Below are 16,015 nucleotides of genomic sequence, written 5' to 3' on the forward strand. Positions count from 1 at the left end.
TGGACACAACAAAAAGGGAAACTGTCAAGACCATTGCTTTATATCAGTCTCTGCACTGCTGCAACTTTGGTAAGGTGTCATTTCCTGCTGGGGTTGTCAGTACCCATTTCATTGTTAATTCAGAAAAAACGATGAAACATCTTAGTATCAAACTTTCTGGTGACATGATTGTAGGAAGATGAATTTCTAAGTTCATCTGTCTGAGAGAATGTAGACTTAAATGCCTATATTTGGGAGTAAACGAGGAAAATACTGTTTGGGTGTATGCAGAGGGCTGTTACGGCAGGTTATTTTTCAAAGGCACTGATTACTGATTTCAGGTGCAACAAAATAATTCATTTCACATTTATTGTGTTATGCGTCTAGGCAGTGAATGGATGCCTGTGAATGGATAGCTGGATAAATGAATGAATTCAGTGCCCAGCAGCCTAGTACTTGGAATTTAGGCACCCTGCAGTTGTTTCTAAATGAGTGAGTGGCAAATGTTAGGCATTATGACAAGTGTCAGAAGCCCTACCTTGAAGGAGCTCAGTGTCCAGTGGGGGAAATAGGAGTATACAGTTTCCAAACAGTAGGCAAATTTTATGATAAAGCTAAGCACAGACATAAAATCTTAGTGGAGAGTTGCTTTACTCTAAAGACATGAGTTTAGGAATCCTGGAAAGGGATGACTTACTGAGTTGAACCCTGAAGAACCAAGAGTTAAAAAATTGGTCATCACCACAAATAGGTCATATTCTGTACTATGAAAAACGTCCTATGGTACATGCTTGTTGCACTCTGTGATATCTCTTGTCATTTATGATGATTAAAATTATAATAGTTTGTATGTTTGTTTAATGTTTTTCTTCCCCACTGAATTTCAAATTTTATGAAGGGACCATGTCACTGATATTGATGACTGTATTCCCAGCATTTAGCAAGTGCCTAGTACAGAGCCACTCCTGAATTAATAATTGTTTAATGAGTAGTTCAACCATTCTTTACTTAGTATCTCATTTTTTTCTCTCATCTCTTCTTTTCTCAACAATAATTAATTTAATCTAGTCTTTCGCTTTCTCCATAGTCCCTTCCCTACTATTGTTAATCATTCTCAGAGCAAGAGTAGGGACTAGGAATAGGAATGAAAATGTTCTTTCTTTTCTTTTTAAGATTTTATGTATTTATTTGAGAGAGCGAGCGAGTGCACACGCAAGCAGGGGAGTGGCAGAGGGAGTGAGAGAAGCAGGCTCCCTGCTGAGCAGGGCTCAATCCCAGGACCCTGGTATCATGACCTGAGCCAGAGGCGGACAGACACTTAACAGACTGAGCCACCCAGGTGTCCCGAAAATTAAAATGTTCTCTTCACATTTGACTTTGGCACTTTGGGCAAGCTGCTTAACCCACAAGTACTTATGTCATTTCAAGTTAAGAGAGGAAAAATTGTACCCACTCAGTCCCTTTCATGCTGAGCAGATATAAGAATAAAATGCCTTGATATGTATGAATACTTTTGTAAGTGTTGAGAAGGCACTTAGAAATCTGAGACTTGAATGAAACGCTGGATTGAGCTGCATTATTATTTTTAAAATGTTTAAGTTTATTCTTTTTTTTTTTTTTAATTTAATTATCTCTACACCCATCCAATGTGGGGCTCAAACTCATGACCCTGAGATCAAGAGTCATATGCTCTTCTGACTGAGCCAGCCAGGCACCTCCATTTATTTTATTTTTTAAATTTTAATGGTAAAATTGACACTATAAACAGCATTTATTTAAAGTATATACGTTGGGGTGCCTGGGTGGCTCAGTTGGTTAAGAGTCTGCCTTGGCTGGGACGCCTGGGTGGCTCAGTCGGTTAAGCGTCTGCCTTCGGCTCAGGTCATGATCCCAGGGTCCTGGGATCGAGTCCTGCATTGGGCTCCCTGCTCCATGGGGAGCCTGCTTCTCCCTCTGCCTCTGTCTCTCTCTCTCTGTCTCTCATGAATAAATAAATAAAATCTTTAAAAAAAAAAAAAAAGAGTCTGCCTTGGCTGAAGTCATGATCCCGGAGTCCCAGGATCGAGCCCCACATTGGGCTCCCTGCTCAGTGGGGAGTTTGCTTCTCCCTCTCCCTTTCTTCTTCCCCTGGCTCGTGTTCTCTCTCTGTCTCTTTCTCTGAAATAAATAAAATATATATATTTTTTTAAGAATTTATTTATTTGACAGAGAGAGGCACAGCAAGAGAGGGAACACAAGCCGGGGGAGTGGGAGAGGGAGAAGCAGTGCTAGATGGGAGCCTGTTGCGGGGCTCCATCCCAGGACGCTGGGATCATGACCTGAGCCGAAGCAGATGCTTAACGACTGAGCCACCCAGGAGCCCCATAAATAAAATCTAAAAGTCTATACGTTGATAACTTTGACATATATAAGCCTTTGAAACCATCACCCAATTAAGATGGTTACATTTATTTTTTTTAAACTGTATATGTCAAATACGATTGTATATAAACTTTATTCCACTGAAAAGGTTTTGCAGAACAAGTCCTGGAAAGAGAAACAAAACCAACTGTGAGCACCTGGGTGACTCAGTCGATTAGGTATCTGCCTTTGGCTCAGGTCATGATCCTGGAGTCCCAGGATCGAGCCCCGCATCGGGTTCCCTCCTCAGCAGGGAGTCTGCTTCTCCCTCTGCCCCTTACCCTGCTCCTGTTCTCTCTCTCTCTCTCGCTGTCTCTCAAATAAATAAAATATTAAAAAGAAGAAACACAACTGTGTAGGTGACTAAAATTTGAATCTAAAAAATGAAAATCTTAATAAACATGATCTTCTGGTAGAACAAAACTCCACACTGGTTATTTCTAGGGAAGTGTTTTAATTTTTACCATGTTACCTGTGACCACTCATTGCTGCTAGGTGATTAATTCATGGTGAGTTGACAAGCTACTGTGTTTCTGTAGTTTTTTCCAGGTCATGAATCTCGGGCTACAGAAGCTCTGTGTTGGGCAAAAGGACAGCGACTCTTTAGTGCTGGACTCAATGGAGAAATTATCGAGTATGATTTGCAGGCATTAAACATCAAGTATGCCGTGGATGCCTTTGGAGGACCCATTTGGAGCATGGCTATCAGTCCCCATGGTTCTCAGCTTTTGGTCAGTAAGCAAGTATTGGTAATTTAAAGATTTTACTTTTAAATAATCTCTATACCCAACCTGGGGCTTGAATTCAAGACCCTGAGATCAAGAGTCGCGCACTCTACCGACTGAGCCAGCCAGGCACCCCAACTATTAGTAATTTAAAGCAAGATTTCTCTTGTGCTTACGTGAAGTTTCTTCTCTGTGTTCACAGGAGGGTAAAGTTAAATTATATTATGACGTGTAGCAACTCCAATCTGAGGTACATTCCAGCAACCCCAATAAAAGATTGGAGTTGATATAGGGGATTAAAAATCACTTGTCTTGGGGCGCCTGGGTGGCTCAGATAGTTAGGTGTCTGCCTTCGGCTCGGGTCATGATCCCGGGGTCCTGGGATCGAGCCCCACATTGGGTTCCCTGCTGAGCGGGGAGCCTGCTTCTCCCTCTCCCTCTGCCTCTGCCTGCCGTCCCCCCTCCTTGTACTCTCTCTCTCTCTTTCAAATAAAAAAAAAACTTAAAAAAAACCCTTGTCCTTTTGCATCCTCTCTGCTGCTACTTTGGACCTCATTTATTCATTTATGAAATGAGAGGCTTATTTTGGTTTAGCATTTCTCAAACTGTACTTTGGAATTGGTAGATGTGGACTCTTGTATTGTGCTTTATGTTTTATGGTAAATATCATTAGAATATGGTTTGTTAACATGAAATCCTTTTGTAGATTCACAACACACTGATGTCTGTTAAAAGTTATGGGAGGTCCTTCCACAAGTTAACTTATGGAACTATGTTTTACCACAGTGTTTCTCAAAAATTGTTTGAGTGCAGACTGAGAAGACAGCCCCCCCCCCCACACTTGTTATCGTTAAAATTGGTGCTTCCAGATACTTCATTTTCTGGGATTCTATGATTCTTGTTTGATTTGCACTAATTTATACAACATCTTGACATGTCTCCATTTAGGTTGTATAGTTAATGGGTATTTTATTTAGGCCATGGGTCTCTAGAAGATATGTGCTGTGAAATCCTACTTCTTTTCCATGTCCTGTACAGGAATTGGGCCACTGATTAGCCTGTTTTCTAGCTAGGACATGAAGGCTGCCAAGAATACACTCTCAGTGTCTTGGTACCAGTAAGTTTTTTCTTCTCTCACATAGTATTTTTCTTTTTCACAGCAAGTGACAGTTTTAGAGAAGAAATGTTTATATTTGTAGAAACATATATTTAGTTATACAAAATGCTTGTTTTCTCTATTTTCTGATTCTCTTTCTCTAATAGGTTGGCTGTGAAGACGGATCTGTGAAGCTATTTCAAATCACCCCAGACAAAATCCAGTTTGAAAGAAATTTTGATCGGCAGAAAAGTAAGGGTTATTTTTGGTGGGGCAGTGAGTAGCCTTAACAAGAAATTATGTTTCTGTGCCTCTGGGGATAGGCTATGTTTCCATGCATCCAAGTACTAGTTTATCTACATGCTGACTTTACCTACGTATAGGGTATATGCTCGAAGCCATCCCTCACTCAGGCTTTCTTTATCCTGTAGCATAGTTGTGATCGCCTGCTTCAGTATTATAGAAAACCTGAAATCCAAAATAGGAAAGCTAGTGTTTCTGTGTAAGTCCCTTTGTTAGTTCTCTCTTTCTTTTTGAAGTTTTAATGTTGTGTATAAAGTCTTAAAACTAGAATTTTTAAACAATTGCCACCGTCCCGCCTGGACCAGTTGACACTGACTTCTGGAGCAGGGGGTTGGCAAACTTTTTCTGTAAGGATAGCAGGTAGTAAATATTTTAGGTTTATGCTCTGTCAACTCTCTTGTCACATAAAAGTAGCCATAGATAATACTTAAACAAATGGGTATGGCTCTGCTTTGGTAAAACTTTATTTCTGAAAACATTTGGTGGGCCTGATTGGTGCTTTGGGCCATAGCTTGCTGATCCTTCTAAAAAATAGTACCTGTCCCCTGTATTGTGTCCATCAGTAATATTTATTATCTGCTAGTTAGATTCCTTTTGATTTGTTTATTTATTTATAAAGATTCTATTTTTTTAAGATTTTATTTATTTATTTTGACAGAGAGTGAGCATAAGAAGGGGGAGAGGGAGAAGCAGGCTCCCCACCGAGCAGGGATCCCAATGTGGGGCTCAGTGCCGGGACCCTGGGATCATGACCTGAGCCGAAGGCAGGTGCTTAACTGACTGAGCCACCCAGGCGCCCTATAAAGACTTTAAGTAATCTCCACACCTATCACAGGGCTCAAACATAACCCCGAGGTCAGGAGTCACATGCTCTACCAATTGAGGCAGCCAGGCTTGGGTGTTTTTTGGGGTTTTTTTGTTTGTTTATTTTTATTTTTTTTAAAGATTTTTTTTATTTATTTATTTGACAGAGAGAGACACAGCGAGAGAGGACACAAGCAGGGGGAGTGGCAGACGTAGGCCTCCCGTTGAGCAGGGAGCCCAACTTGGGGCTCGATCTCAGGACCCTGGGATCATGACCTGAGCCGAAGGCAGACGCTTAACAACTGAGCCACCCAGGCGCCCCTGTTCGTTTGTTTTTAATTATTAGAGAGAGAGCGCCCGAGCAGAGGCAGGGCAGAGGGAAACGGAGAGAGAGGATCTCAAGCAGACTCCTGACACAGAGCTTGATCTCATGACCCCGAGATCATGACCTGAGCCAAAAATCAAGAGTCTGACTCTCAACCAACTGAGCCACACAGGTGCCCCTTGGGTGTTCTTTTTTAATTACAAAGGTAATACAATGCTTATTCAAAATCTGTGTGTTTAGCCAAGTGTAAAGAGAAAATAAGTATCTCTTCCGCTTAGTAAGCAACATTTTAGGACTAATCTAGGCATTTTTGTATATTCATATAAACAAATACACAGGAGTTCTTGTGCTTGTTTTTTCACTTGGTGTATCACAGATATCCTTCCATGTCAATCATTCCAGTCTGCATGGCGTTCCATTTTATGGTGTTGCATAATTTATTTAACCAAACTCCTATTGATGGGTATTGATTTTTTTTTTTACTACTACAGTCAGAGCAGCAATGCATATTCCAGTATACGTAGTTTGGAACACTCCTGCAAGTATTTCTCCTTGTTTAATTCCCAGTGCAATTGCTGAGCCAAATATGCACATTTAAATTTTGTTAGGTTAGTAACAGATCACCCACAAAAAGTTGTGTTTCTTTACACTCCTGTCGACCATTTCTGCATTATTAAAGTAATATTAAGTATTTTATTATGGGTTCCAAGGCAGAGTTGTTCCTCATCTGTTATAAAACGGTTCTTCACCAGCGTGCAGTAGATGAGAGCTAAGATTGTAAATGAACACTAGCCCTGTAGGTAATTGTCAAAGGAGAATTCAGTTACCTTTTACTGTATATTTATGTGTATGTCCCTTTCTTTTTTGTTGTGCAACTCCCAAGGTCGCATCCTGAGTCTCAGCTGGCATCCCTCCGGTACCCACGTTGCAGCTGGCTCCATAGACTACATCAGTGTGTTTGATGTCAAATCAGGTGACTGTTTCTCTAAGTTCATTTGGGCTGTGGGTCTTGTTGGTCAGATTCACATTGGTGGTTTTCAAAACCTTGAGCCTTTGTGCTTTCAGTGACCTTTAGGGCCTAACCTCATTAACCTTCTGAGATGTTAGCTCTGAATTTCACTCCTTTCTTACATTGCTTCTGCTGCTTTTGGGAGAATCCGGGTTATTCAGTGGGATACCTAGGTTTTATCTAGTAAGAGTTCACCTTGAGCAATATGATATATGCCACAAGTGACCAGTTAGGATACCTATTTATATATACCAGACCTTGGTAAAAGGTGTCTCTCTTTGAGGAACATAAGGACTTGGTAGCATGATTGGTGAGGCATGAGATCAGAAAGGTAGAGAACCATATACTTTCTCTATTCTTGGCCTGCAGAATTGGCTTACGGAATCCTTCAGTGATGAGACTTGAGTTCAGCTTGTTAGGTGGGCCCATCTAAATGGGAAGTAAAACAGGTCAAGTTTGTCTCATTTTTCTTTTTCCTCCATGCTTAAGCAAAATTTTTTATTGTTATCTGTTATACATGCATAGTCAAAGAACTCCTTGAGGCTTGTTACAAAGAAGCAGGAGTCCCCCCTATTGCCCTTCTCTCCTCAAAGGCAACCATCTGTAACTCTTAGCTAATTTCTTTGATGTTTACCCCCACTTATGTACAGGTACGTATATATATACGTTTGTATGTATATATCTGTCTCATTGATTCATCCTCAAATTCTTCCAGTTGTATAAATTAGGTTCAGTCTACGGCCATACCACCCTGAACGCGCCCGATCTCATCTAAATTAGGTTCAGATAGATCTGATTTTCTTTCTACCACTTTTATCTTCTTGAATGATTCTCTCCCCAGAGCCTTCTGACCTCCAGTCTAGTGTACCAGTTTCTGGCCCTGCTATACCTCTGTAGGTCTTGAACACTGATTTCTCAGTCATTCCGTGGATCTCCTTTGCTTCTCTCTCAGGTAGAATCCCCTGTGTCCATTCACTTTCCTGGTTTATTCCTTTGTTTGGTGGATCACGAGAAGGGATTCATGAGAATTCTAGGTCAGAAATTATTTTCCCTTAGAATTTTGAAGTCATGGCTCCATTGTCTTCAGCTTCGAGTATTATTATAAGCTCTGATGCCATCCTGGGAGAAGATCTTTTGTATAGGTTTTCTGGTTTGTTTTTACAAGGAGCTTTTAGGATCTTACCCTTACTGTTCTGAAATGTAATAATTAGGTTTCTTGATGTGTGGATCCATTAACATCAATCGTATTAGACACTTGGTAGATTATTTTAATCAAAAAACCCAATTTTCAGTTCTGGGGGAAATTTTTTTCTGCTTTTAAGATTTATTTGACAGCACGCTCAAGAGAGCGCACAAGCAGAGGGAGCAGCGGGTAGAGGGAAAGGGAGTAGCAGGCTCCCCGCTGAGCAAGGAGCTGACACGGGGCTCGATCCCAGGACCCTGGGATCATGACCTGAGCCAAAGGCAGATGTTTACCTAACTGAGCCACCCAGGTACCTCCCCTTTTTTTTAAGATTGATTTGTTTTTTTTTTTTAGAGAGCACAGTGGGGAGGGGCAGAGGGAGAGAAAGAGAGTGTCCCAAGTCGACTCCAAGCTGGGTGCAGAGCCTGATACAGGGCTCATTCCCAGGACCTGAGCTGAAACCAAGAGTCTGACGCTTAACCAACTGCACCACCCAGGTGCCCCTCAGCTCTGGAGGAAATTCTTTTTTTTTTTTTTTAAAGATTTTATTTATTTATTTGACAGAGAGAGAGATAGCTAGAGAGGGAACACAGGGGGAGTGGGAGAGGGAGAAGCAGGCTCTTGGCTGAGCAGAGAGCCCGATGCGGGGCTCTGGAGAAGATTCTTAAATTATTTGGTAAAGGAGGTTCTCTCCATTTTCTTTTTCTGAAATTTTACTATTTGGATGTTGGCTCTTCTACTATTCTTATCTTTTTGCCCTTCTTATTTTTCATATCTTTGACTTTTTATTCTGCTTCCTGGGAGTTTATCTTTATTTTTATCTTGCATTTATTTATTTAGATTTTATTTTCTTTAAGATTTTATTTATTTGAGAGAGAGCACAAACAAGAGAGCACAAGCAGCGGGAGAGGGAGAAGCAGACGCCCTGCCGAGCAGGGACCCTGATGCAGGGCTCAACCCAGGACCCTGGGATCATGACCTGAGCTGAAGGCAACCGCTTAATGGGCTGAGCCACTCAGGCGCCCCTAGATTTTATTTTTAAGCAATTGCTACATCCAGTGTGGGGCTCCAACTCAAAATCCCGAGATCAAGAGTCACATGTTCCACCGACTGAGCCTGCTAGGCACCCCTTGTCTTTATCTGTAAATCCTGTTACTGAGTTTCTCATTTCTGCCATTTCCAAAGCTCTTTTTTGTTTCCTCAGTGTTCTTTTTTATAGCGTTTTTTGTTTCATTATATATGGACTTCTCTTTCTAAGGTTATTCAGGATATTTGTCAGGTATTCTTCACTCTTGCTCTGTTTTCTCTCTGGTATTTTTTTTTTCTAGTAGTCTCTCTGGCCTCCACCTTTCACATTCCAGCTTTGCTCACATGTCTGATGATAACGTTACTTACCACATGAGTAGATACTCTTATTCCTCATAGGTTTCACTGAGGAATGATCTGGCTGGAATCTTAGTTTGGGGAACCCCCAAAGACATTGGCTTTTTAGATCTTTTTTCTTGTGCTGGTCATATTTCCCAGAATTGTGTTTTATTCTCCTGCCTGGTGATAGTAAGCCCGGTCATCAGCACTCTGGGAAGAAAACTGGTGTTCTGAACATTCAGTTAATTTTCACTCTATCTGTTTTCCATATAGTAATCCCACCCTCGGTTGTGCCTGATCTCTCTCTTCAGAGAATGAATCTCCATTCTTGTTTGAGGTGAAGTTTGGGAGTTGCTTGGCTTTTTAGTTGGGGGATAGTTATCTGAAGGATCTATAAGTTTCTAAGCATACTTTCAACCAATTTCTCTTTTTAGTTCCACTTTCACTTTTTCCAGAGTTTTTGGGGTCACCACAGTTCCGAGTCTTCTGAGGATTTCATGGTATAAATTAAGTGGCTTCTTGGTTTTCCCCACTGTTGACTTGGGACTTAGTTTCAGGGCTCTGCTACGTCAGTTACTATTCTGTGTTTTCTTTTTCATTCCCAACATTTTATCAACTATTGTCTTCTCTCCCTTTTCTGTGGGGTTTTAGAAAAGAGCCAAGTGTAATACGCATTGCTTTTGGGCAGTTTTAAGTGAAGTCTCAAATGTCTCCTTTCAATTTCACCAGCCCCCCCCCCCCCCCCCAGTCTTTAGGTAACCATTTTTGTGTTTTGAGACTGAGTTCACCATAACTACTATTTACTGGCTGTTTGTGGTCTGTGCTCAGGCAGCTAACTTAATAGATGCCTACCACAGGCAGGTTTTGAAGACAAAAGAAGTAAGTACCATTCAAATTTGGGCTTTTCTTATTTTTCAGGGAGTGCTGTTCATAAGATGCTGGTGGATAGGCAGTATATGAGTGTGTCTAAGCGGAAGTGTATCATATGGGGCGTGGCCTTCTTGTCTGATGGCACCGTCATAAGTGTGGACTCTGCTGGGAAGGTGCAGTTCTGGGACTCCGCTACTGGGACGCTTGTGAAGAACCATCTCATTGCCAGTGCTGATGTGCAGTCCATTGCAGTATCTGATGTGAGTATGGTCCCTGTTTTGAGCAGTTCCTGTACAGCCTGGGGGCTGAGTGGAGGAGGCTGTGTCAGTGAGGTGGCACAAACAATGTTCCCTAATCCTCAGTGTTTTATGCAGGGAGATGAGTTGAGGAGAATGCACCTTAAACCCACATAATTTCTTTGAACGCTCTTACTCTCCTAACAACTGGTTAGAGAATATTCTCTAGAATATTAGTTAGCGGAGAGGTTTTCTTCACAAGCTCCCCACCCCCAGTTAATCCAGTCTGATTTAGATAGGCCACAGGGACCCTAGAAGAATCTTGAGAAGTGCTCTTTTTCTCTGTTTGTATAACTCTTCTGCTTCCTGTCTTGGGAAATTAGGAAATAATTTTACAGTGATTTTGAAAAAATTAAATTTCTTCTATTTAAATATGACTTTAGCAGACTGTATTGAACAAGTGTGCCTCTTCCTTTTTGGTAACATGAATTCTTAATCAGAAACCTTTGGGTATTTTAGCATTGGGGCATGGGAAATGACTTTGAGGTTTGCTGACTAGATCCTTTATTCTTTGTCTTCTTAGTTTGAGACTTGCTTGCTATCTTAAGTGTGGACATGCAATAATTAGTGTAGAGATCACTCATGCTTGCTTTTCCTGCCTGTAAGTTGTTTCTACCCCACTTAACAGGTTTTCCATGAGAACAATTTGATGGGTGTTAAAGTCCTGTGAAACATTTAGATGTCACATGTAACTATAATGAAGAATAAGTTGAAATGAGTAGGAGAAATTTTCCCTTTTTTTAATGATATTTATTTATTAGAGAGCACGAGTGGGGGAGGGGCAGAAGGAAGAGAGAGAGGAAGAAGCAGACCCCCCACTGAGCACAGGGCCCGATGGAGGGCCAATTCAGGACCCCAAGATCATGACCTGAGCCGAAGTCAGATGCTTAACCGTTAACTTAGCCACCTAGGCACCCCGAGAAATTTTCCTTTTAAAATAGAGTTTTGAAAAGGAGAGGCAGGGGTGCCTGAGTGGCTCAGTTAGTTAAGCATCTGCCTTCACTCAAGTCATGATCTCAGGGTCCTGGGATCAAGCCCCGCTTTGGGCTCGCAGGGAGCCTGCTTCTCCCTCTCTCTCTGCTTGCCGCTCCCCCTGCTTGTTCTCTCTCAAATAAATAAAATCTTAAAAAAAAAGGAAAGAAAATGAGAGACAGATTTTATATTACTTACATGTTTAATCTCTGTATATATAGTTTTGCTAACATATTTTCAATATTTGAGATGAAAAATGCTAATGGTAATTTTTAGAGAGGAAAGTTGTGGCAGGCAGGCAGGAGGCAGGCTTAATTTGTACTCTATGCTATTTTATACTGTCATCTTTCTTTTACCATGTGTTTATAATTACTATATTGTATTGAATCTTAGATACAAATGATTATAAAACATGCCATAATTTTGTTATCATTGGAAAGAAGAAACCCTGCCAATTAAGCTATGACAGTGCTTTTTTTTTTAAATGTAAAAGTTAAGTGTATAATACGAACTACTATAATACAAACTGACAATGTTTTTCTTTTTTATTTTTTAAAGATTTTATTTATTGGGACGCCTGGGTGGCTCAGTCAGTTAAGCGTCTCCCTTCAGCTCAGATCATGATCCCGGGGTCCCAGGATCAAGCCCTGCATCAGGCTCCCTGCTCAGCGGGGAGCCTGCTTCTCCTCCTACCTGCTGCTCCCCGTTTGTGCTCTCTCTCTCTGACAAATAAATGAAATCTTAAAAAAAAAAAAAAAGATTTGTTTATTTGAGACAGGGAGAGTGAGAGAGCATAAGAGAGAGAGCACGAGCTGGGGGAGGGGCACAGGAAGAGGGAGAAGCAGACTTCTCGCTGAGGAGGGAGCCCAACTTGGGGCTCTATCCCAGGACCCCGGGATGATGACATGAGCCAAAGGCAGACACTTAACCGACTGAGCCACCCAGGTGCCTCTACAATTTTTTTTATTTGTACTTATTATTATTTATGTTTTATTTATATTTTACTTATTGAGGAGGTCCTTGAGACTTAAGCATAAATTTTTGTTATGTCACTTTTGTGCATGTATAGCAAGGAAAATATAAGTGAAATAAAGTGAATAAGGTACTCCTAAAACTTTTTCACATGCACAGATGGACTGTAATTCACTTTTTAACTTGGTCATCAGGGTCCATGTTTCCTACACATGCCTCCCAGCCATCCATGATGTCCACTAGAGTCCCAAGATTTTCTTCCCAGTTTTTGACAACCATTCTGCAAGTTGTTTGTTTTGAATTTGTTGTTGTTGTTTTGGTGTTTTTAAGTAGGCTCCACACCCAATGTGGGGCTTGAACTCAGGACCCTGAAATCAAGGGCTGCATGCTCTACTGACAGCCAGGTGCCCCCATTCTGCAAATTTTGATGTTTGCTCTTTATCTGAAGATGTCACACATGTGCAGCTTGACAGCCAACAGATATCCTGATTTCAGAGATGTTTAAATGTGGGCAAAGGTGTGCCTGAGAGTCAGGGAACTGTGTGCTTTTTTTGTGTGGGGGGGGATGTAATTGTACAAATTCCAGCCCTCCATGCTTATCACACACTCTGGACTAGGGCAGACTTGGGTTTGAATCCCAGCTGTAGCACTTAATAGCTACTCATCTTCCTTGGGCAGGCTATTTGTTTCTAAACCTCAGTTTCTTTTGTGAAAACAGGGTGCTAGCAATACATACTTTCAGAGTTTGGGAAGGATTAAATGGGTAGTGCATGTAAAGTATCTAGCACAGTGAGTGTGGTATTGGCATTATTTTCACTTCTCTTTTGAAATTGATCCTAATTTCAAGGCTTTTCTCCACTATACTCTCTTGCCCGACCAGCTGATTATTTTTCGGTATCTTTTTATTGGATTTTCATTGACTGAAGAGTGAATGGTGGCAAATACCCAGTCCTTTGATCTTCTTAGATTTCTTTCACCCTTATCAAGTAGGCGAGTACTGATTCCTGCAGGGAGTTGTAGGGAACATTTGGTTTCATTTAGAGGTCAGTCTTCAGATTGTTTTTCTGTGTGAAACAGTCCCTCTGATTAAATTAGGACACTTCCCCTCTCCCTTTCCAGGTCAGCTTTCTCCTTGCTTTGTTCCCTCTTGCGCCCTAAGAGAGCACTTTTCTTTCATTTCCTTTTCAGTTCTTTTATGATACTACCTCAGGGAAAGATGATGTGGAGTGAGTTAGTGTTGCCTTCTTAGTCCCTCTCTGTTGGTGGGATTTTGTGCAAACTGCCCCCCCCCTTTTGGTAAATGAACTCTATTTTTTTCTTTCTAAAGATTTTATTTGCCAGAGAGAGAGCAAGAGTACAAGCATGGGGAGTGGCAGGCAGAGGGAGAAGCAGGCTCCCCGCTGAGCCAAGGAGCCCAGTGTGGTACTTGATTCCAGGACCCTGGGATCATGACCTGAGTGAAGGCAGACACTTAACTGACTGAGCCACCCAGGCATCCAGTAAATGAACTGTTTAGCTGGAGATGGGGGACAGTCTATGAGTTCCTAAGCTGCTCAGTATCTCCACTTTTCCTTGGGATAATGATTTTCAAGTAGAGGTAAGGGAGAGGCTGGTCTGGGCTACCTTATATGCTGTCCTTCAGATATGCTTTCCTTCCTTCTCACCATCATGTGCCTGCAAGTTACCTCAAAAAGAACTGGCACAGGTTGAGGTGGTGTGGTGTGCCCAGAGCAAAGGCTTTTGAAGTTCCAATTTCTTTACCTGTGTAAAGAGCTATTAAATGATGATTGGGGGGAAAAAAGATAAAATCATGACTCATATAAACATGAAATGGAAATGTCAGAGATTTTCTGTAACTCATTAACTAATGAGGAAACCAGTAAGATGTTATAGGCAGTTAAAAGGACAATTTAACAAATACAGTTCTATAAGGTCATCAGGAATGCTGAAATGAATTTATTTACAAATTCTTGCAAGACTCAGTGTCCATAGGGCAATTAGTAGCTGCATTCCACCAGGCAAAATTCTTTTGCATCACTCTCATTACTACAGTTTACAGAGTTGTAAAATAGCTCTGAGACCGTCACAGGGCTCACTAGACAAGGATACCAGTACTTTTTATGCTCGTTTCAAAGTCATTCACAGTTTCTCCTGATAGGGCAAATGATACTTAACCTTGCAAATTACTCATACATAGTTTTTAGCACAGTAAATGTGTAGTTGTGGCAGTTACATGTTCATACATGTTTAGACATCTCTTTTTTTTTTTTTTAAAGATTTTATTTATTTATTTGACACAGAGAGTGAGAGAGAGAGAGAGAGAGCATAAGCAGGGGAGTAGCAGGCAGGCAGAGGGAGAGGCAGGCTCTGTGCTGAGCAAGGAGCCCGATGTGGGACTCGATCCCAGGACCCCGGGATTATGACCTGAGCCGAAGGCAGACGCTTAATGACTGAGCCACCCAGGCGCCCAAGACATCTCTTTTGTCTTAACTGGCTGACCTAATCTTCATACCGTTTGATTGTTTAACTGCTGATCCAGTTCCTGGCTTTTCTCACTACCTTATCAAGCATCCATCCTGTCTTTTTTTCTTTTTCCCCTGCTCAAAGTTATATGTATTTTTATTTTTATTTATTTTTATTTATTTTATTTTTTTTAAAGATTTTTATTTATTTTTTAACAGAGAAACAGCGAGAGAGGGAACACAAGCAGGGAGAGTGGGAGAGGGAGAAGCAGGCTTCCCGCCGAGCAGGGAGCCTGATGTGGGACTCGATCCCAGGACCCTGGGATCATGAACTGAGCCGAAGGCAGACGCTTAACGACTGAGCCACCCAGGCGCCCTCAAAGTTATATGTATTTTTAAAAGCCAGAGCGAAAATGAGGATGGTTTTGAGAATATAAAGGAATTTTTAAAAAATTGTAGACATGCCAAGACTGTTTACTTATTTATAAAAGATTTATTTATTTATTTGAGAGAGAGAGTGCGAGCTGCGGGTGGGGTTAGAGGGAGACGGAGAGCGAATCCTCAAGCAGACTCCCTGCTGAGTGCAGAGCCCAACATGGGGCTCAATCCCAGGATCCTGAGATCATGACCTGAGCTGAAATCGAGTCAGACACTCAACCGACTGAGCCACCCAGGTGCCCCAGATATACCAAGACCTTTTAAAACTAAGAGAAGTTACGGTGCTCAACATACTGGTAAGAGAGAGCCTTAAACTGAGGACCAGGGAACCTGGGTCTTTGTGTGATACTGACCAGGCTGCTTACCTCCACCCGCCTTCTTTTCATCCTAAAAAGAAGCCAGTGAGTTTCAGGGTTTTCTAAACTTCATTCTTTTGACTACAGTTGTGCAATATTTTCCTCGCACATTCCCAGTAGTTTACTGGGGTTTGTTTGTTTTTGTTTTTGGAGCCCAACGAGGGGCTTGAACTCATGACCCTGAGATCAAGACCTGAGCTGAGATCAGGAGTTGGAGGCTTAACTGACTGAGCCACCTAGGCACACCCAGACTTTACTTTAAAAAACAAACAACCAAAAAATACTTGTTTTATTGTGGTAAAATGCGCATAACATAAAATTTGCCTTTTTAACCTTTTTTTGTTTAAAGATTTATTTTATTTTTGAGAGAGGGAGAGCATATGTGTATGCACATGCGCGCAGGGAGAGGGGCAGAGAAATAGGGAGAAGGAGGAAGCGTACTCCGAGCTGAGCATAGAGC

The 16,015-nt window shown here is 41.5% G+C and overlaps 1 protein-coding gene across 1 annotated transcript in view; it reads left to right on the forward strand.

Moving 5' to 3' along the window:
- UTP4 (UTP4 small subunit processome component) overlaps nucleotides 1-16,015 on the forward strand; it is a 35,168-nt gene that overhangs the window by 2,263 nt on the left and 16,890 nt on the right. Inside the window, exons 3-6 of the mRNA XM_021705727.1 lie at nucleotides 2,919-3,110; nucleotides 4,368-4,452; nucleotides 6,516-6,605; nucleotides 10,108-10,319. Coding sequence (XP_021561402.1) covers nucleotides 2,919-3,110; nucleotides 4,368-4,452; nucleotides 6,516-6,605; nucleotides 10,108-10,319 — 579 coding nt within the window. The remainder of the gene's footprint in view (nucleotides 1-2,918; nucleotides 3,111-4,367; nucleotides 4,453-6,515; nucleotides 6,606-10,107; nucleotides 10,320-16,015) is intronic.

This window comes from Neomonachus schauinslandi, chromosome 16, assembly GCF_002201575.2.
Source record: "Neomonachus schauinslandi chromosome 16, ASM220157v2, whole genome shotgun sequence".
NCBI classification, from domain to species: domain Eukaryota; kingdom Metazoa; phylum Chordata; class Mammalia; order Carnivora; family Phocidae; genus Neomonachus; species Neomonachus schauinslandi.